The following is a 22287-nucleotide window of genomic DNA, read 5'->3' on the forward strand; positions in this document are numbered from 1 at the left end:
ATTGTAACTTTGTTCAACTACCTATAATCCATGCACATCCGCATAATACCATCATTCTTCTTCGCAAATAGAACCAGTGCACCCCAAGGCGACATACTAGCCTAATGAATCCCTTATCAAGTAGCTCCTGAAGTTGTTCTTTCAATTCCTTCAATTCTGCTGGTGCCATATGATACAGAGGGATAGAGATGGGTTGAGTGCCCGGCACCAAGTCAATACCAAAATCAATGTCCCTGTCAGGTGGCATGCCCGGCAGGTCTGTAGGAAACACATCCGGAAAGTTTCTCACTACCGGAATAGACTCAATGGTAGGAGTATCAGCACTAACATCCCTTACAAAGGCCAAATATGTCAGACATCCCTTCCCAACCATCCGTTAGGCCTTCAAATATGAAATCACTCTACTGGGAACATAGTCAAGAGAACCTCTCCACTCAACCCTAGGCAATTCTGGCATCGTCAACGTCACGGTCTTAGCATGACAATCCAGAATAGCGTGACATGGTAACAACCAATTTATGCCTAAAATCATGTCAAAATCAACCATACTAAGCAGTTTAAGATCAACTCTCATTTCCAATCCCCCAATAGTCACTATACATGACCATTACAAATAGTCCACAATAATAGAATCACCCATCGTCGTAGATACATGAACATGCATAACTAAAGAATCACGGGGCATATCCAAACAACGAGCAAAGTATGATGACACATATGAATAAGTAGAACCAGGATCAAATAATACCGAAGCATTCCTATGGCATACTGAAACAATACGTGTGATCACGGTATTGGAGGCAACTGCCTCTGGCCTGGCTGGCAATGCATAGCAACGGGCCTGACCACTACCTAATCGACCTCCCCTCTAGGGCGGCCTCGAGCTGACTGGTGCCCCACCCCTAGCTGGTTGTGCGGGTGATGTAGCTGATGGTGCTAAAACCATAGGCTGAGAGGTCTGTTGTGGGCCCCTACTCAACAGTCTTAGGCAATCTCTCTTGAGATGACTCAAGTCTCCGCATTCATAGCAACCCCTCCTGACAAGCTGCTGACCCTGATAACCCGAAGAATTGCCTGTGGAAACCTAGGCAGATGAAGCATGGTAAGAACTCTATGCTGGCAACGCACTGAATCATGACTTAGCTGGGCGTGCATTGTAGGAACTGTGGCTAACTGAAGAACCAAGAGGAACATGGCGAGCTTCTTGAATGGGTCTAGAAAGGCGACCTCTTCTGTAATGGGACTGACCTCCAGATGAGGCACTGCTGAAACCACCTGAACTACGAGGCCTCTTGGCCTCCCTCCTCACGCTCCTGACTATGAACCAGCTCTAGGCATCTAGCAATATCAACCACCTCATCAAACCTCACACCCGTCGTAATCTCCTAAGTCATAATGAAATGTAATCCATAGTTGAGGCCATCAATAAACCTCATAATCCTCTCCTTCTCAGTGGAAACCAACTATACCGCGTGACGAGACAACTCTGAAAATCTCATCTTATACTGAGTCACTAACATACCCTCCTGGCGTAGCTGCTCAAACTGCCTACGCAACTCCTCTCTGTGAGTCTGTGTAACAAACTACTCAAAGAAGAGAACTGAGAACTCATGCCACGTAAGTGGTGCAGTGACGGTTGGCTTGCTCAACTTATAGGCCTCCCACCATCTGTAGGCTGCCCCTGTCAGCTGAAAAATAGTAAATGAAACTCCACTGGTCTCCAAAATACCCGTTGTGTAAAGGATCCACTGGAACCTGTCTATAAAATCATGAACATCCTCTGACTCGGCCACACTGAACTCTGGAGGCTTAAGCCTTCCAAACCGCTCTAGTCTCTTCTGCTCCTCCTCACTCGTAGGTGGGCCAACCTGGGCCCGAGCAGCTGCAACTGACTGGGCTGGTAGTACCCTCGGTGTCTGAAGTCCCTGAGCTACTTGCTCTGGAGTATGGGCGGCGGGAGTCTGAGCACCTCCCCCGACCTGAGAAATGGCTGGTGCAGCCAGAACCGAAACAGCCTGAGCAAGGCTCGTGCATACAGTCAAAATCTAGGCCAAAGCCTCCTAAAGGCCTGGAATCACAATAGGCATAGCTGGTGCTTGAGCTGGTCCCACTGGCTCAACAACATCTGGTATATGCTCCTTAGCTGGAGCAACTGCTAGCTCCGCACGTGCTGCTCTAGCTGTGGTACGAGCTCCACCTCGGCCTCTATCGCGGCCCCGACTTCTCGCGGCCCTAGCAGGTGGTACTGGTGGTCGTCCGCCTGATCCGATCACACATGTCCTCACCGTTTGTGAGATATAGAAGAGTAGAAGTTTATATTCCGGAATTAACAAATCTGCACGACAAGAATACAAGAAAGTGAAGTTTTCTAACGGTTCGGTAGCCTCTCAAAGATAAGTACAGACGTCTCCGTACCAATCCGCAAGACTCTACTAAACCTGCTCATGACTCGTTCGACCTAAGTAACCTAGTGCTCTGATACCAACTTGTCACGACCCAAAATCCCAACCCGTCATAAGGGCGCTACACACACTTGCTAGGCAAGCCGACAATCACATAACAGCTAAACATTTGAATAAAGCAAGTTTTAATAAACTCAACAACGGAAAATCTCATAAATATATGATAAAAGTAACTGAAACTCTACTTCAACCATCCCAGCACCCGGTGTCAACGAGTATATGAGCACTACAACATCTCAACATAAAACAAACACTAGTACAACTGTCTGAATAGTAGAATAGTACTGAAGGAGAATCAAGGTCTTGGGACGTCATAGTAACTACCTCAAAGTCTTCGAGCAGCTACTAGCACTAATCTAGCAATCACTGCGTCCAGATGTACCTGGATCAACACACGAAGTGTAGAGTATAGTATGAGTACAACCGACTCAATGTACTCAATAAGAATCGTAGCTAACCTTGGCGAGGTAAAAGAAGCACGAATTATAAATGATGCTAGCTATAACCTGTACAGTTTCATCTTTTTAACATGTACAGAATAATAATGAAATCAAGTCATAAAGCACAGGAAGAAGCATATGTATGTGTATGTGTACAGTTTCTCAAATACTCTGCTCAGTCAATGTTCGACATATAGGGATGATATGCAGTTAAATCAGGTAAGTAATCACAGAAATGCAAGTAAAGATAAATTGCAAAATCCAAACAACCACTGGCCAGATTTCCCCAACCTTTCCAATTCCATACTAAACCACTGATCAGTTTTCCTCAATATCCGCATGTACAACATCAAGAGAGAAACATGAGAGGGTGACCCTAGGGGGATGGATCCATATCCACACACAACCACAACCAATTCAACGTGCTACCAGCTCGACGTAGTCACAGGCTCAATATCATAATCTGCCTGGTATGGTCACAGGCATAACAGTACAATCCGCCCTGCGTGGTCACAGGCATAACAACACAAATCGCCCGGCATGGTCACAGACATAACAACACAATCCGCCCGGCATGATCACAAGCATAACAACACAATCCGCCCGGTGTGATCTCAGGCACCCAGTCCAATCATATCACATAGGAGCAAATAAACAAGAATACATGTATATGATGAATGAATAACAAATCTCATACTCTTAGACTGGTATAAATAAAATGTTAAAGTGTAGGCATGTGAAAAGTGTGCTATCATAACTCAAATCGGCAATTTCATCATAGATTAGCATTTATCAAGTTCATTTAGGGATTAAACCTCTATTTAGCCTCAAACATGGCTCAATAGTTCACAACAATGTTACAAATATGCGAAGCATCATAACTTAATGCTAAACAGTTAATTCTAGGCTTATAATGGCCCAAGCACAACCCGAGCATGGATAAATACCCCAGTGTCAGCACTCGGGCTCAAAACCCCACACATGTGCGCACCCATAGCACTTAGCTATCACCAATAATTCAGGCAACTAATGCCTCAACCAAGTTTAGATAAGATGCTTACTTCAAGCAAGCCAAATTACTCCCTTAACAAGCCCTTCCCGCACGTATCAACCTCTGTAAGGATCAAATCTAGACAAAATAACGTAATACTATCAATAAAAGCTATAGGAATTGATCCTAAATGATAAAGCTAAGATCTTTAACCAAAATCAAAAAGTCAAACCTAGGCCCACGCCTCGAAACCCGACAAAATTCACAAATTCTGAACACCCATTCAATAACGAGTCCAACCATACCAAAATCATCCAATTCCAACCTCAAATCGACCTTCAAACCTCCATTTTTCATTTTTGCAAAATTTTCGCAAAATTCCCCATTTCTTCACTTTAATTCACTAATTAAATACTAAAAATAAAGATGGAATTATGATATAACAACAAATCCGAGTCAAAAACACTTATCCCGAACCAACATGTAAAAATCCCCTCCAAAATTGCCCAAAACCGAGCTCTACAACTTAAAATGTGAAATAATACTCTAACCCTCGATTTGGGATTTTAAAACTTGCTGCCCAGTGATTACACATCGCGATCGCTAAGAATAAAAATATCAGTAACAAAAACCTTCTACGTGAATGCAATCACCAGGCCACGAACGCGGTGAGCAATCATCCAAACCTACACGATCGCGGATAGCCTCACGCGATCGCGATGAACAACCGTGTGAAAATCCCAAGCCTCTCCTTCCTTCTTCGCGAACGCATCCATTCACTCGCGTTCGCGTCGTACAAAAGCTCAGAACTTCGCGATCGCCTCCACAACCTTGCGAACGCATTGAACAAATGCCCAACTGCTAGAAAAGACTCTTCACGATCGCGTCCCTCTTCTCGCAATCGCGAAAGAGGAAACTAGATACCAGAAAATCAGCAACTCCTCCAAGTCCAAAATGAGTCCGAACTTGATCCGAATCACACTCGAGGCACCCGGGCCCAATCCAAACATACCAACAAGTCCTAGAACATGATACGAACTTAGTCAAAGCCTCAAATCACCTCAAACAATATCGAAATCACGAATCACACCCCAATTCAAGCCTAGAACTAATGAACTTCGAACTTCTACAATTAATGTCGAATCATACCAAACCAACTCCGATTGACTTCAAATTTTGCATACAATTCATAAATGACACAACGGACCTACTCCAATACACGGAACCAAAATATGAGTCCGGTATCAATAAAGTTAATTCTCAGTCAAACTTCTCAACCTTCCAAACCTTCAACTTTCCCACTTTCGCCATTTCAAGCCAAAACGACCTACAAACCTCCAAATTTAAATCCGAACATACGCTTAAGTCAAAAATAACTATACGAAGCTATCAGAACCATCAAAACTCCATTCCGGAGTCATTTACACAAAAGACAACATCCGGTCAATTCTTTCAACTTAAGCTTCCCAAATCCACTCTGAAATATCCCCGGAACCAAACCAACCACCTCGGCAAGTCATGTAATCACAAGTGAACATAAAATAAGAAATAAATGGGGGAACAGGGCTACAATTCGCAAAATGACTAGCCGGGTCATTACAAATTCTCTAAACCAAAGCTAGGCAAAATACCTACCTTATCCGGACTAATCTAAAGCTCCAAATCGCTCTTCCTTTTGAAATCACCGCAAAGCGGCTCAAATCTAGCCAAACATCAACCAAGAAAGTCAAACAATACTATAGAAAGCAATCTCAATTAATAAAGCTTCGAACTTTGAAGAGTTTCCAAAAAGTCAACAAAAGTCAACCCAGGCTCACGTGCCTAAAATTCGAAACTAATACCAAATCCTGTTGACCCATAATCTGCCGAGTCCAAATATGTGAATCGATTTCAAATCCGAGTCCAAATTGGTACTCAAATCCTCCAAATACACTCTCTTAAGTTGTTGACAAAAATCCCAAATTTTACTTTAAAATTCCATATTTTTGGTGTAGAAATCCTTGAAATATTATGATATTTTATTAAATCTAGGTAGAAATCATTTACTCTCAAAGTAGTAATGAAATCCCTCTTTAATTCGTCTTCTCTCGAAGTCTAGGGTTCAAAATATGAAAGAATAGGTAAAACCCCAAAATTTCAAACTTAAATAGTCTGCCTAGCACTACTCTTCGCAAATGCGGCTCAAGCCTCGCGGCCGCGATACACAAATCTGCCGCCTGCCCAATCCTCTTTCACGATTGCGGAAGCACCTTTTGATCGTGAAGCTCACCTGGCTCCCACACTACGCGAATGCGACCCACGCCCAGCGAGCGCGAAGACCTTTACGCCCAGACCCATCGTGAACAACACACTCCTTGCGCGAACGCGATGAACAATTGCCCTAAATCCAAATTCCTTCATTAGGAATGCAAAGCACATCTCGCGAATGCGATGAACACCCGACACCAAAAAATCAGCTAACACCAAACATTCTTCGGGTGATCTGAAACTCACCCGAGCCACCCAGGACTCTGTCCAATCATACCAACAAGTCCATATCCTAATTCAAACTTAACCAAAGGCTCAAAACACTACAAATAACATCAAAACCAAGAATCAAAGATCAAATCATTCTCTTAATCTTCAATCATTCCAACTTCGCCGAACGCGTCCGAATCACACTTAGACATTCCGGATCACAATCAAACTTTGTAACACAAGATCCAATCAACTAAATGAACACATTCAATGTCTCAAATCCACAATCGGAGTCCGATAACACCAAAGTCAACTTCCGGTCATACCTGTGAACTCTCTAAATCTTTAAATTGCCAACTTAGCCAAAACTTCTAGGAACATCAGAATCAAAATTCGAACATACGGTCAAGTCTAAAGTAATAATGCAAACCTATTGAAATCATCAAATCCCGGTTCTGAGACCGTTTATTCAAAAGTCAAACATTGATCAACTATTCCTACTTAAAGCTTCCAAATTAAGAATTTCTCATCCAAACCACCTCTGAACCTCTCATAAATTGAACCCAACCGTACTCACAAGTCATAATACATCATATGAAGCCACTCAGGGTCTCAAATTACAGAATGGAATGCTAGAACTCAAAACGGTTGGTCGGGTCATTACAGTACTTTTGGTGAGAAGTAGTTTGTGTTTGGCTAATTAATTTAAAAAACACTTTTGAGCAGCAATTAAGTGCTTATAATAACTTGTTTGTCCAAGCTTTTCTTGGCCGAAAGTACTTTTTTGGGCCAAACATATTTTTTTCCAAAGTTAAGGTGTTTGGCAAAGTTTTTAGAAGGAAAAAGTGCTTTTGAGTAGAAGCAAAATAATTTTTGAGAAGTAGAAAAAAGTAACTTCTTCCCAAAAATACTTTTTAAAAAGAACTGTGAGAAAAATACACTTAAAGACACTTCTTAAAAAGTTTGGTGAAATACTAATTGATGCTCAAAAGTACTTTTCAAATTAATTAGCCAAACACAAACTGCTTCTCACCGAAAGTAATTTTTGAAAAGCACCTTTGAGAAAAATACTTTTCAAAATAAGCTGATTCTAAAAGTTTGGCCAAACAATCAATAGCAATTTGTTTTCAAAAGAAATAAAAGCCAAAATCACTACATTCAACTAAAACCAAACATTTTACTATATAAGTCTCATATTATAGTTGTACTGATGTGCGTTTTGCGTTTTGTACACAATAGGTTTACATTTATTTTTTCCCCTTTTTACTTTGTTTTCTCCTTCCCCTTACATGCGATTTTTTTTCCTTAAAGAAAAACAAACCTTTTTTTTCCATCTAAAGATTCATGTGCTCTAGTAAATTTACGGAAGAGACCATTTGAAGTACGGGGGCTTGGATTGAAGACTATTGGGTTCCTCTCTCTCTGCGAGTTGTGGCGACTGTTGACTGCTCGACTAAGTCTTGATTAGCTGTGGTCCTTGTAATTGCCTAATCTCTTCCTTTTGGTGTTCGGCTGCTCCATATTTACGCACTGCCTTGTTCCATCCTTTCAACTGTTCTAGTAAGCTTTTCTTGCTTTACGTTTTATATTTTGACATATGGGTCTATTTATTCTTCATGTATTTCTTTTCTTCTTTTTTGGATTTCATATTTCAAAGGGTTTAGTCTAATATCTAGGGTATTCTGCTTTAGCTCAAAATCAAGAAAATATGGAATCATATCAAAAGTATAGTAGTTTGTTTAGGACCTTTGATGGGACATAAACACTGTATATATATTTGTGTTAGTACAATGATATGCGCCGCATAATCTTGTTGGGTGGTTCTTGTTCTGCTGTAAAGCGGTGCTTTTCTAAATTGAGCAAATTTACCAACCGATGAACTTTTCTTTTTGGCTGGACGGCATTTGTTTTGGGTGTGGAGGCTAGTGTTGGAGTAGAAATATCTAATCTTCTGGTTACTTATATTGCACAACAATAGAAAACGTGATCAGTTCTGTCTCTTTTGGATGAAGTGCTTCAAGTTTCAATTCTTGGATCAGTCTCATAATTAATTTGGATTTTATAATTTGTCCATTTGATCAAATTTGAGTATTGAAAACTTTTAATTTGATAATGTCTTAGACCATTGTCCTACTGTTGTCCTTTTGGGCATTTCAATTAGGCAATGTGCCAAGCCAACGCTTAGCATTACAGCTGTGCAAAATCTGTGCTTTCTGCTTAACCAGTTTAGGACAAGTATTCCTCAAAGTGTGCTCCCAAATCTTGCCACCCAGGACTGTATTTGTTAGAAAAACAACAGTAGGTAGTTCGAGAGGTCAACATTTCAGCATCGACATGTGCTGCTAAAAATGTATATCTATAGTTATGGAGATGTTTGGAGATTAACGGTGTTCTGGTAGCGTACATTAGGGTGATTAAGGGCATGTACGATGGAGCTAAGACTCGGGTGAGGACTGTGGGAGGAGACTCGGATTATTTCCCTGTGGTGATGGGGTTGCATCAAGGATCAATTCTTAGCCCATTTTTATTTGCCCTAGCGATGGATGTGTTGACGTGACACATTCAAGGAGAGGTGCCCTAGTGTATGTTATTTGCAGATGACATAGTGCTGATTGACGAGACGCGTTGCGGGGTTAATGTTAGGCTGGAGGTGTGGAGACAGACTCTAGAGTCTAAAGGTTTCAAGTTGAACAGGACGAAGACAGAATACTTGGAGTGTAAGTTCAGTGTTGGGGCACATGAAGCAGAAGTCGACGTGAAGCTTGATACACAAGTCATCCCAGGAGAGATAGTTTTGGATCTGCATTACAGGGTAACGGGGAGATCGACGAGGATATCGCACATCATATTGAAGCGGAGTGGATGAAATGGAGGCTCGCTTTTGGTGTTTTGTATGACTAGAACGTGCCACCTAGACTTAAGGGCAAGTTCTACAAAGCGGTAGTTAGACCGACTATGTTGTATGGAGCCGAGTGTTGGCCAGTCAAGAAATCTCGTGTCTAGAAGTTGAAAATAGAGGAAATGGGGATATTGAGATGGATGTGTGGCCATACCAGGAAAGACAAGATTATGAATGAATATATTAGGGACAAGGTGCGTGTGGCTCCTGTGGAAGATAAGTTGCGGGAATCAAGGCTGGGATGGTTCGGACATGTGAAGAGGAGAGACTCTGATGCCCCGATTAGGAGGTTGTGAGAGGTTGATCATGGCGGGTCAGCGAAGGGGTAGATGGAGGCCTAAGAAGTACTGGGGTGAGGTGACTAGGCAATAATGACTCTACTTCAGCTTACCGAGGGCATGACCCTCGATAGGAGGGTGTAGAGGTCGAGAATTAGGGTTGTGGGATAACAGACAGTCTAGAGTTTCGCCTAGTCTTTCCAGTAGTATTACTGTAGTAGTACTAGTCTTGTATTTTCCTATTCCTAGCCCCTTGCTATTACACGATGTATCATTATTTCCAGTAGGATTGACTCTATTCTTGTAGTGTCGTATTCTTAGATCTTTGTTATTGCACGTTGCACCATTTGCTTTCATGTCTTATTACCGTGTTGTTACTATTGTATGTTTATTCCTTCATTTTCACTGTTTTTGAGCCGAGAGTCTTTCGGAAACAACCTCTGTACCGTCATAAGGTAGGGGTAAGGTCTGCGTACACTTTACCCTCCCCAAACCCAACTTGTGGAATTTCACTAGGTTTGTTGTTGTTGTTGTTACCCCTATAGATACAGAATGTATCGTCTTACTTTTGTTTTCTGCTTGTATAATAGTTTTATAAATTCAGTGTTACTTGTAATTCAAATGTTTGGTTATTATTGGTGTTTTATCAAGATTGGGATGTGCAGGGAGGGTGAAATTACTGTATCTCTGCAGAATAGGATCCAGGTTTTGCAGTATCCCTAATACTGTAACAAACATATATTCATGTTATTAAAAGTGATGGCCACAATTTCACAGATTAAATGAGCTCATCAAGAAATGAAGTATTGCTTCCTTCTTTTCCAATTAAAAACCATAAGCTGACTATATAGGATTTTAAGCATAAAATGTTGCCAAACGACAAAATCTTAAATTGGTGAAGTGTGTGCCAAAGTGAAAAATTATGATGTTACTTTTCGTTAATTTTACTTTGTTGGGGTAGTTAAAGAGGAAGTCATTTCATCTTTGGCTGTATTAGTAAACGGGGGCTTAGTTTGGTGGGCGAAAAAAGGAATATATGACGTCCAATTTCAAATGGAGAAACTATATGAATCTATTTTTCAACAGCTATTTGCAAGGGTATATTTAGTGTAATAATGTCAACAATCTGCATTGTTAGCAAAGTAATCAAAGTTATTTGCAAGCTATGTTGCTCGGACTCTCCGAAGACATCACGGGTTGCGTGTTGGATCCTACAAAAATACATCCTTCAAAAGTAGCGTATTTCTGGAGGATCCGACACGAGTGCGCAACATTTTGGAGAGTCTGTGCTACATAGTTTGCAAGAGACACTGTGATAGTATTGCAAAAGGCATAGCATGTATTTGCAATGTGAGAACATCAGAGACAGTTACGTGTCTACTTCAAAAGTTATATTTCCATTAACTAGTCTGTCTGATGTAATAGGAGTTTTAATTGTTAGTCCGAGTATGGAAACTTTGAAGAAACTCTCCCTAGGAGGTGTGCTTCAAGATTTCATACACTCAGTTTAGTCTTTATAGTTGGAGTGGTCAGTTTCTAGGAGCAGGAGACTGAGCTTTGGTCTTGCCGGTTTTGTATTGTTTCACTTGGTAATTGGTAATTAATGAAATGCCTAGTCGCGCAAAAAAAAAAAAATAGTCAAAAGTAAGTCGCAGTTAAAGGCCAAATCTGTCGGGCCTTTAAGCGCAAAGCGCGGAATTTAAGCGTGAGTCTGAACAAAGAAAAGAATTAATGAAGAAAAAATGAAATCAAGCAGAGTAAATGAAGTAAAATCATATCAATCAAGTTTAAAAATCATTTCGAATTTCTGATGCAGATGAAAAGATGTAGTTTATGTCTTCTGGAGCTAGTTTTCTTATACAAAATTTTAATTTCTTATTCCTGTCATTGAAAAGATCATGCATAGCGTTTTTTAACAATAAATGTATCGTTTACCAAATATATTTATTATCTAGTGCTGCCTTCTTAGAGATAGAGCCCATTAGTGATGATGCACAGCCTTTGCACTTTAGTGCCTACACTTAAGTGCTACTTTATCGAGGCGAAGTGCACAACCTGTCTTTAACTAAGCTTCAAAGCATAAGCGCACCTTGAAAGAGCCTTTAATAACACTGATTGTTAGTGCTTCGTCTGTGTTCAATTGATATCATGATGTCCACATTATATAACCTTTCCCTTCTACATCAGCAAATGTTCTTTTGCTATAAAAAGTCCTACACTTTAATAAGTGGACAAAATTTTAGACATCCAAAGTAGAGAATGCATTATTTAATTTTTTCTTATTGCAGTACTTATAATTTTTCCTTAGGCACAGAATTAGACTCAAACTTGTGTTCATTCATTCTCTGATTTTAGGAAGTTAGCTTCAGGTGGCGTAGTATTGTTCTACTGCACAGTTCACATTGATATATCACCAAATTCTCATGCTGAAGCTATGCCCTGGTTTAATTCAGTTCCTCTATCCTACCTTATGACCTGATTGGACTCTCCCAAAGATAGATTTTATTTTGTACATTCTAAAAGATTACCTTCTCCAAAAGTTTAACATATAATGAAAAGATACCATATGTTTTAAGTTCAATATGATTCTAAAGGATAACCAATAACTTCTCTTGTATTTTATGTTTCTTATTAAATACATCGCAGAAACTCATTCAAATTCGTCTTTTGAGATTGGTGCTAGTAAATCGGTGATGTTGGATCATAACATTATTAATTCCTTGTATTGCTCCTTTTATTGGATGATTAGTTGTTTCCTGCTTAGCGAAAATGATTGTAATGGAGAGCACACAATGCTTTACTGATAACACGACTAGATCAAGGGAAATCTAGGGAAGATGACAGCATAGTGCAGAGAAAGAAGTGGTTAATGATAAATGATAAATTTCTGATGGAGTATGAGTGACTGAATGATAGTTACAAAAACTTCCCTTTCGTATATCTGCCTAGATCTGAAATTTTGCCAATTTTGTAAAGCCAAAGTGTCTATTATTAGCTATAGTTGAGGGAATAAGCACAAGGAGAATGCTTTTGTCTTTACAGTCACGGCTGCCAATGGTGAACAAAGCTAATTTGACTGAGTTACATGCATGAGGAATAAGATACCACTGTTTACGTGTTCATTGTTTGGCTATCTAACTGGTGAACACCTTAAAGCTATTTGTTGGTGCTTGCAATTTCTTGAAATTTTGCTTACTTATGAATTGCTTGTGACACAGGTCTTTCGATATTGAATGAGGGCACTAGAGATGAGTTGAACTGGCTTGTTGTTAGACCATTCTTTGATACCATTTCTGGTCAATGGCCCGTAAAGGAAACCGACAGAAGTACAGAAAAGGAGTTTCAGTTTCTGGATCTGGATTGGTAAATGAGAATGAAAACAGTAGTCTGACTGAGGCAGAGGGCAAAAATGCAGAACCTTTTAATGGTAATCTTTCCGGCATATCTCTAACAGAGAGCTTCAACAATACACATGAAAGTGAAGGCAAGAAAAGCAAGCACAAATCTAGAAGATCACTTAAAAAGGAAAAGGAAGATATTGATACATTGTCAACTGCAGAGGAAATAGGGCCTGAAGAAGGCAGTGGTGCAGGAATTTTCCATAGTCATAAAAGTAGAGGGGTGACTCCCGAGTCAAGAGAAGGTGGTGAGACGTCTCCGCATACTAGTCACCGCTCAGACAATTCAAAGGGAAGTTTTGGCCAGTTCGGAACAGGATTAGATAGAGACAATATATTAGAAAATTTTAAAGTGTCTATTATCGTAGTTTTTAGGAACTTGATGACATTGGCTCTGTCTGTCTCAAAGGCATCAATTCAGTGGTTAGAGAGGTGGAAACCTTTGCTTGACCCTTTAAGGAGCAATTTATTAATTGCGAGTAAGCACGTTCAAGAAAAGGTTCAGCATGCATACCCTATAGTGGTTCGGTGGATCATGCACAATTTATTCATTGCGACTGGGTATGTTCAAGAAAGGGTTCAGCATGCATATCCTATAGTGGTTAGGTGGATCATGCATTTTGGAAATATAATTATTCTATTATCAATGGTTTGGTTGGATTGTGCTCTTAGAGGAATTGAGTCCTTTCTATGCATGGGGATGACTTCAATTCTCTCAGTCATCTGGTGGGGTGTTCTATCTTTGATTGCAGCCGCTAAATTCAAGTTTCTACTGATTTTGGTAAGCGACTAGCTTCTTTTCTTGCATGGAAAACAACATCTTCACCCCTCAAATAATAAAAGGTGTTTGTGAGCATATATATCTAACCCTAATTGCTTCTCATCTTTGGGTTGCCTCATGAATGATTTCATGCTGAACCAGAATTCCGGAAATCGCTTTGAGGAGCTATGGATTGTTTTCCCCAAGTCACTAAATTAGTTTTGGTCATTTCTAAAAGTGTGATTTTGTTTAAATTGTTTTGGACAAAAATCAGTGTCCACTATTGAGTTTGACCATTTCATGCTGTGAGATTCTAATAGTTGACTTTTACTGATTTTGACTGTGTATATTTTGCTCCATGACTCCATCTTATTTTGTTAATGCTTCTTGAATTACTGAAGGTGGTCACTATAGTTTTTAAGTGAAATATTTCTTTTCATTCTGGGCACTGACCAATTTCTTCAGCAGTTTCTAAGACTGTAAATTTTATAAATTAGTGGCTTGATTTTGTGGAGTTTCCTGTGGTCACTCTCTGCCTTTGTGTTTTCTTTGTAATCATTGATTATATTCTTTCCGTTAAACTGCATATATGAGACCTTTCAATCATCTTGCTGTAATGAATTGCTGTTAACATTCAGGCAGCAGTTGCTGTGATTGGACTTCTTACTGGGTTCATCATCGCAGTTCTAGGAGTTGCTGCAGTGAGCATCAGTTACTTGTGGTTCTATGGAAGATTTTGGGCAGCGGTGCTTCTGGTCTTGAGTGGAGGTGATTACTTTTAAGCTTTAGTGTTGAGCAGTTGCTTTTACTTTTATCACATTGATTCCAGTTTTTTCCACTAAGTGCTGTTTTTCTTTTTAAATTTAGGAGTGCTTTACAGGTTGAAGCATGAACGGCTTGCGGTGTTTGTCATAAATTTGTATTCTGTATATTGCGCATGGACATATGTCGGATGGATTGGTTTAATCTTTGGTTTGAATTTATCATTTGTTTCGAGTGATATTCTCATATTCTTCTTAAGAAACAATGTAAATGATCATAGAAGGCCAAACAGCTTTCCTGATCAAACAACTGGAGTACAAGGTGAACCTAGCTTCTATTCTGGTGGATCAGTGCCTCCATCTGCTGATGATGCGTATGTTCATACAGCTGATCGTGGCACTGGGATCCCTTCAACTAGTGGATCTGACACTGATATGACATCTGAAGACGAAGTTCTCAGATTGTTAAACAGTACAGATCACTATTCAGCACTGGGCCTGAGCCGATTTCAGAATATAGATGCTTCAGTTCTCAAGAAAGAATATAGGAAAAAGGTGATTCTTCTGTACCCTCCTGAAATTCTTACTCTCAAAATATTCGTATCTGATTTTTCTGAACATCATGCTGTTTGAAGTCTGATAATGCTAGATTAACTAGAAATGCATTGCTATCGAAGTCAAAATATTACCAATCAGCTAAAGTATATCTTCTATTAGGCAATGCTGGTTCATCCTGATAAAAACATGGGCAATGAAAAGGCTGCTGAAGCTTTTAAGAAACTTCAAAACGCCTATGAGGTACAGATTGTCTTGTGATTTGAGTTCTCTATTTGGTGTTCATTTCTGCACTTGGTAAGAATTGGATTATTTCAGGTCTTACTTGATTCTTTAAAGCGAAAGGCATATGATGATGAATTGAGGAGGGAAGAGCTGCTGGACTACCTTCGGCGGTTCCAAAGTCCTTCGCAGAAGGTTTGAATTAATATAATTTTGAGTCATCTAATTAACCATTCTCAAAAAAATAATAATTTTGAGTCATCTAATTAGTTCATCTGTTAGACTTGACATTTTATGCATATGTCAAATATGCAGTGAGTTTAGCAAAAAGATGTTTTGTTTCAATTTTTGCAACTTTCTTTTTCTACAATAGATAAGGAACTTTTAAATGATATCTAACTGAAACAAGAGATTGGTGAAGTCCTTGACAAATCTTATGTTTTGTGAAAGATATATGCCTTTAAGCCCTCGGTCATCACCTTTTGCTGAAGAAACCAGCTGGGAGAAAGTTCTTAATAGGAACCGCTTTAAGTAATAATGGGTTTTCACATGCACTCTTAAGTCTTAACTCTTTTGCCTACTTTGCCTGGTTGACTCGTATGAATGAGCCCCTGTAGGTTCATCATATAAGTAATGACATCTATCAGTAAAGGTCTTGCTCTAAATGCAGTCCCATGTCTTTGTAGGTCCTAGGTATTTACGGGGAAGGATCATCTTGTACCAGAAACTATATTTGGAAAATACTCCTGAAGCGTGATTGTAATGTTGGATTATACTTTCACTTAACTCTGTCTCATGCTTAACCAAACAATTTTAGGGTAGAGGCTATGGGTTCTTCACCTCTGGATTCACACAGACAGAAGCTGCGGCAGAGGATTCTCTTGCAGACGCTCGACGAATTACTTGCAAGAAGTGTGGCAACTTTCATGTCTGGGTTGTCACTAAGAAAACAAAGTCCAAAGCAAGATGGTGCCAGGTTTTCCCTCCAGCGACAATATACGCATGTTATAAATTCTTGAATTCTGTGCACTTTAACCATACATTCTAGTTTGTCTTCCTCCTCTCTAGCATATGTTTTTTTATTAGGATATTTACCTTTTACTCTTCCATTCATAGGAATGCAATGATTTTCATCCAGCAAAAGATGGAGATGGATGGGTTGAACAGCCTTCACATCCATTCTTTTTTGGAATGCTACTGAAGGTATCAACTAATCGAACAAAATGAAAAAAGCAAAAGCTTTTGAGAAGACTTTCTTTCATGACGAGTTTCTCCTTTAAGTATTTTGTTTTTTCTTTAGTTTTTTATTTCTCTCTCTCATCCTTGCGGTATATGTGACACTATTGATATCCACCAATATGTGCAGGTAGATAACCCTGTTGCCTATGTTTGTGCTGATAGCAGGATCTATAATGCTACTGAATGGTATATCTGTCAGGTAAAGTTTTTCTTCTCACCATCTGGTACAAGGTTTCGATTTTTTCTGAACGTTTGAATGGAATTGGTCCGGGAAATGAGAACAACTTGTTAGGACTATAAGGTCAAAAGTGCATTACTGTAGTTTTCATTGAATTCTTTTTGCTTTTTATCATCAAGATAAGGTACCCGACTTGGCAAGTTTTCTTCAGATACCATAGAAGGTGAACAAAAGTTAATAGTGTGGTTTAATAATTTTTTTATGTTTCTTTTTTTATTTGGGGGGTGGGGGTGGAGGCCTGGAGGTGGTTGAAATGCCACTTAAAAAATCAAATCCATCACCAGTTACTTGTTAAGCTTGGATGATGTTGAGTTTTATATGCCATGTGCTATACTGTTGTTTTCTCCATATTTAGGAAAAAGATTAACTCCCATAAATGAGCATCTCTTTTGAGCTAACAGAAAATGCTCACCTATTTCAAAATGGAAGGGTGGCTCTAGATGTTGTAAAGTTGGTTAATCATTGAAAACAACTGAGCAAGTGCACCTCTGTATCTTAGATAATCTAGTTCACATTATGCTGGGGATGCAGGGAATGAGATGTCCGGTCAACAGTCACAAGCCAAGCTTCCATGTAAATACAATGAAGAGCAGCAATGGGAAGAGAAGTAGCTCAGGACAAAGAGGCCCAAATATGGAAGAGACCATGACCGAGGAGGAATTTGTTGAGTGGCTACAGAATGCCGTACAATCTGGTACGTTTGGCGATTTTGATGGCAGCACACCACAGAGATCAGCTGGCACTAGTACTAGCAACAGCGCTAGTGGAAGCAAGAGAAAGAAAAAGGGGAAGAAGCAATGGTGAGTATGAAGCTACCATCTAATCCTCCCGCATTAAATTCTAGTCTGGAATGGACTTGACCCAAATGATTTCTGTCATCTGCATGTTCCAGCTTTCATAGATGCTTTTTTAAAAACTAAACGGGGTTACTCCGAGCAAAAAAAGCTATGCTTTAACCCCGCTAAAAGTTGTTTAATTTTCTTTACCTCAATTTAAAAGTTGCCAGCACAAATTACATGATTCCTTTTGGCCTAGCAAGGGACTACACAACGTTGGTAAGCAGAATTTGCTAATTTTTCCAATAGATATTTGCTTTCCTATCTTACAATCTCGTCATCTGAAAGTACGATCCTTGAAATTTATATGCCTAGTAAACCACTTTAAACTCGTTAGTGGTTGGTCTTTCTAAGGTCTATTTCGCTACTTTTTAAGGTCTTTATTTTATCATCTCGAAATTCTGTCGTTCGGAACGGATCTGTTATACATTTCACTAACAAGTTTTATCCTAACTCTTATGTGGCATTTGTTCTCCTTAAGTTTTTGGAAAGAAAGAATTTTTAATTGGAAATTAATTTTAGAGAAAACTACATAATATGACTAAAATGAAAATAAATAAATATCCATTTTGGCACAATTTCAACTATCATCCACTTTAGCCCTAGTTTTTTGTTCAGTGCCTAACACTTCGGTTCTGTGCTTCTCTTCTACTAGAGAAGTTTCGAAGCTTCTTATAAGGTAGCACAACAATCTCAAACAGAAAAGATCAGAACTTGTAGATCCAAATTTAACTGCATAATCTGAATCGAAAAAAAGCATAGTTCATGGCTAGTAGTGACCCAAAACCATGCGCAACCTCCGGAGCAGTAGGCTATTTGGAGGAATGCTACGCAGCAATGGCTAGCTCGAGAGTTAGAAATCTGAAAAGAAAAAAAGTAGTGCAAGGAATCAACAGAATTAGATTCTGTTGTTATTGTTTGAAGGAACCTGTTATTGAAATTTTTGTTCATCTGAAGCTGATTTGAAACGAATTTGAACAAAATTTTCGAAGCTAATTACGTGAAGCGTAGTTATTGTTGTTGTACTAGAGCTTTAAAGGAGATTTGAGAGAGTTGAGTTGGAATTACATTCAGATTTCAAATACCTAACGCATTTGGTAGCAAAATCAGTATATATCTATGTGTAGTACGTTGTATATTTGTGTATCCTTATACAGCTCCCTGTATATCTATGTATATTCATGTCTACCTGTTTGTATTATACATGGATATATAATAATATACACATGTGATACTGATGTTTCTTCAATTCGATTGCAGCGACAAATTTTGATTCCAAACTAGTCAAACTCACCTCCAATTTGCCTCAATTTTGTATATATCCTCGTCCATGTATTTCCAACGAATTTCAATCACACCTACTAAAGATTATTTTTTTTTCATGGGTCTTTTTAGTGTAATAGATTCTATGGCTAAGCGAGTGGCGACTATTCTATTTTTTTGATATGTTTATGTAAGTATTTCTTTATTTTATAACAACTAGTCTCTCGACACGTGCGCCGCACATATATGTCGAGTCAGGTAGTGCATTGTATTGTAAAATAATTTTAATATTATTAAAATAAAACTTTGAGTAAATAATTGTACACGAAAGAATAACGTAGAAATACCATTCATCTTCTTCACTCCATGTACAATTGTAAAATAATTTTAATATTATTAAATACCATTCATCTTCTTCACTCCATTCATCTTTTATAACGTAGACATGAAGTATTTTTTTTTGTCCATCTTCATTCTCCCTTTCCAACATTCATCTTCTTCACTCCATTTTTGAAAATCTGATGCATATGTGAATGCCACATAAATTCAAGATGTATTGATTTATATGTCTTTTATACTTTGTATAGCAAGTATCACTTTAATTCAAAATGTAGTTTTATGTATATAATTTTTGTATATTTATTTGTGAAGTGTCATCTTATTTTAAGATGTATTTTTAATGTATATTTCAAATAAATTTTATATGTCAAGTGCCATTTTTAATTAAGGATGTATTTTTTATGTATATTTTATGTGTTAATTCAATGTATATTTTTTTTATATACGTTTTGTATATATTAACGTATATTATTATCGAAGTAAGATTTTTATGTTAAGAAAGGGAGAAAGAAGGAAGAGAAAAACTTAAGAAAGGCAATTAGAAAGAAAACGAATGGAACAAATTTAGAAAATATATTGGCTTCGGCAAAAAACAAAATTAAGAAGATGAAGAAAAAGAAGGAAAGCTAATAGATAAAGAGAAAAAAAGGTATGATTTTTGTACAAAGAATTATTGACTTTCCATTCAAATTGTTTATATTTAGGGATTAATAATTAATATTCCTATTTTAATGGAACTGTGTGCTATAAATATAAATATTTTCTTGTTACAGTTGTAATATTAGATTTCATGCTAAAAATTTGTTATATTTCTTTTAAACTGTGACATAAAATTCCCGACTTGTAAGGCCTATGCAAAAGATAATTAAGATGGTACAAAAAGGTAAATGTCCAATTATGGTCCACAAATGGACAATGAGCATAATTTGCTAGAGAACCGCCGATACTATTATGCACTTTCTAAGTGTTCAAACATCTAAGACAGAGAAAAATAGTATCGACACCATATACATTAAGATGAATGCAAATAAGGAGATCAGCCTTCCCAGATACCCCTATTATTGAAGAGGAATTTATTTTGTATGAGAAACAAGGCAAACATGAGCTAGAGGCACTAATTTGGTAAGAGTGAACCCTACTAATTCTCTTACTTCATAATAAACTCAGTGAGCAGGCCACGACCTTTCAACACTTGAGGATCAATATTTTTGGTATTAGTACCCTGAGTGTCATAATGAGAATCATCTTCTCACTTCAAGCTCTCTTTTAAATGTGTTTTTGGAGGTGGCATAAAGTCGTCTTTGCATGGCACTGATACGATTGGTTGCGGGAGGCCTAAGGAAGCAAAATAAATGCACTAAGAATTAATATGGGGGATAAGAATTAAGTTATTAATTTCACTTCTCTGAAGATGCTGGAGTTGCACATCAATTCGAAATAAATTTACATTGGATGCAATAATAAATCTGCAAGAAAATAATAATAATTTTTAACTAAAAGTTTGTTCCAGACAAACATCATACCTTGAAAGTTTTTTTCTAACAAATACTAAATTTTGCAAACAGACGATTAACTTAAGTTAAACAATAACTCCATTACTGGGTAAAACCTTATGTCACGACAGTGGCGGACCCAGAATTTTGTGCAATCGGGTTCAATTTTAGAATTATATAAATTTAATCGTAATATAGTAGTTGTCAAATGTGTTCAAATAAAATATTTATGCAAAATTTACACAGTTTTAATCCTAATTTATACATATACACAGTATTATTTTTTTTGTGAAGCGGATTCAGTTGAACCCTCTAGCCACCACTTGGGTCCGCCACTGTGTCACGACCCGAAATCTCAATCGCGGTGCCGTGATGATGCTTAACACCGAATGCCAGGCAAGCCAACACCACAGATAACACAAAATAAAGAAAAGCAATAAATATCTAATAAATGGTCAATAGCATAACATAAACTACCCCAAGATCTCGTGTCACAAGTGCATGAGCGTCTAGATTCAGCTAAATACAAGATTTTCAAAGAAATACAACACTGTCCGAAATAAAATGAAAACAATATAGTAGATATAGAAAAGTGACTCTAGACCCAGACTGCATCATATTTCCTCAAGGTCCGTGGTAAGCCTGCCACAAAATCCATAGTGATGCGCTCCCACTTCCACTCCAGTATCTCCAATCTCTGAGTCAATCCACCCAGTTTATGATGCTCGTACTTCACCCGTTGACAATTCAATCACCGAGAGACATAAGTAACAATATCTTTCTTTATTCTCTGCCACCAATAATGCTGTTTCAAGTCACGGTACATCTTCGTGACACATGGGTGAATGGAATAGCGCGAATTATGAGCCTCATCAAGGATCAACTCTCTCAACCCATCAATATTTGGAACATAAATTTGGCCTTGAAGCCGCAGAACCCCATCATCTCTAATCATAACCTCCTTAGCACCACCCCGTTGCACCGTGTCCCTGAACACCAACAAGTGAGGATCATCAAATTGTCGAGCCTTGATACACTATAACAATGATGAATGTACCACAACACAAGCAAAAACCCTGCTAAGATCCGAAACAACCAACCTCATGAACTGATTGGCCAAAGCCTAAACATCCATAGCTAGTGGCCTCTCCTCTACCGGTAAATATGCCAAAATGCCCATACTCTCAACCTTCCTACTCAATGCATCGGCCACTACATTGGCCTTCCCTAGATGATATAATATGGTGATATCATAGTCTTTCAGCATATCTAACTATCTCTGATGCCGCAAATTAAGGTCCTTCTGCTTGAACAGGTGCTGGAGACTCTGATGGTTGGTATAGACCTCACATGGAACGTCGTATAGAAAATTTCTCCAAATCTTAAACGCATGAACAATGGCTACCAACTTTAAATCATGTATAGGGTAATTCTTCTCATGAAATTTCAACTGATAAGATGCGTAGGCAATCACCCTACCGTTCTGCATCAACAGTGCACCAAGCCCAATACGCGACACATCACAATACACGGTGTAAGATCCCAAACCCGTAGGCAACATAAACACTAGGACTGTAGTCAATGCAGTCTTGAGATTCTGAAAGCTTACCTTACACTCGTTGGACCATCTGAAAGGAGTACCCTTCTGGGTCAATC

The 22287-nt window shown here is 38.5% G+C and overlaps 1 protein-coding gene across 2 annotated transcripts; it reads left to right on the top strand.

Moving 5' to 3' along the window:
* Positions 1 to 7562: 7562 nt before the first annotated feature.
* On the top strand, positions 7563 to 19114 carry LOC107765401 (uncharacterized). Of its 2 annotated transcripts, none has more exons than XM_016584038.2 (11): positions 7563 to 7910; positions 12746 to 13706; positions 14324 to 14453; positions 14553 to 15001; positions 15164 to 15244; positions 15320 to 15418; positions 16041 to 16199; positions 16340 to 16426; positions 16590 to 16661; positions 17232 to 17500; positions 18797 to 19114. In XM_016584038.2, the coding sequence occupies exons 2-11, from the start codon at positions 12828 to 12830 to the stop codon at positions 18807 to 18809; spliced, it is 2238 nt and encodes a 745-aa protein (XP_016439524.1). In that variant the 5' UTR covers positions 7563 to 7910; positions 12746 to 12827; the 3' UTR covers positions 18810 to 19114. The 2 variants fall into 2 exon arrangements, with proteins under 2 accessions (XP_016439524.1, XP_016439526.1); XM_016584040.2 differs by lacking the exon at positions 7563 to 7910 and adding an exon at positions 12530 to 12668.
* The last annotated feature ends 3173 nt before the right edge of the window (positions 19115 to 22287 follow it).

The sequence above is a fragment of the Nicotiana tabacum genome, chromosome 14 (genome assembly GCF_000715075.1).
Source record: "Nicotiana tabacum cultivar K326 chromosome 14, ASM71507v2, whole genome shotgun sequence".
In the NCBI taxonomy this organism is placed as follows: Eukaryota; Viridiplantae; Streptophyta; class Magnoliopsida; order Solanales; family Solanaceae; genus Nicotiana; species Nicotiana tabacum.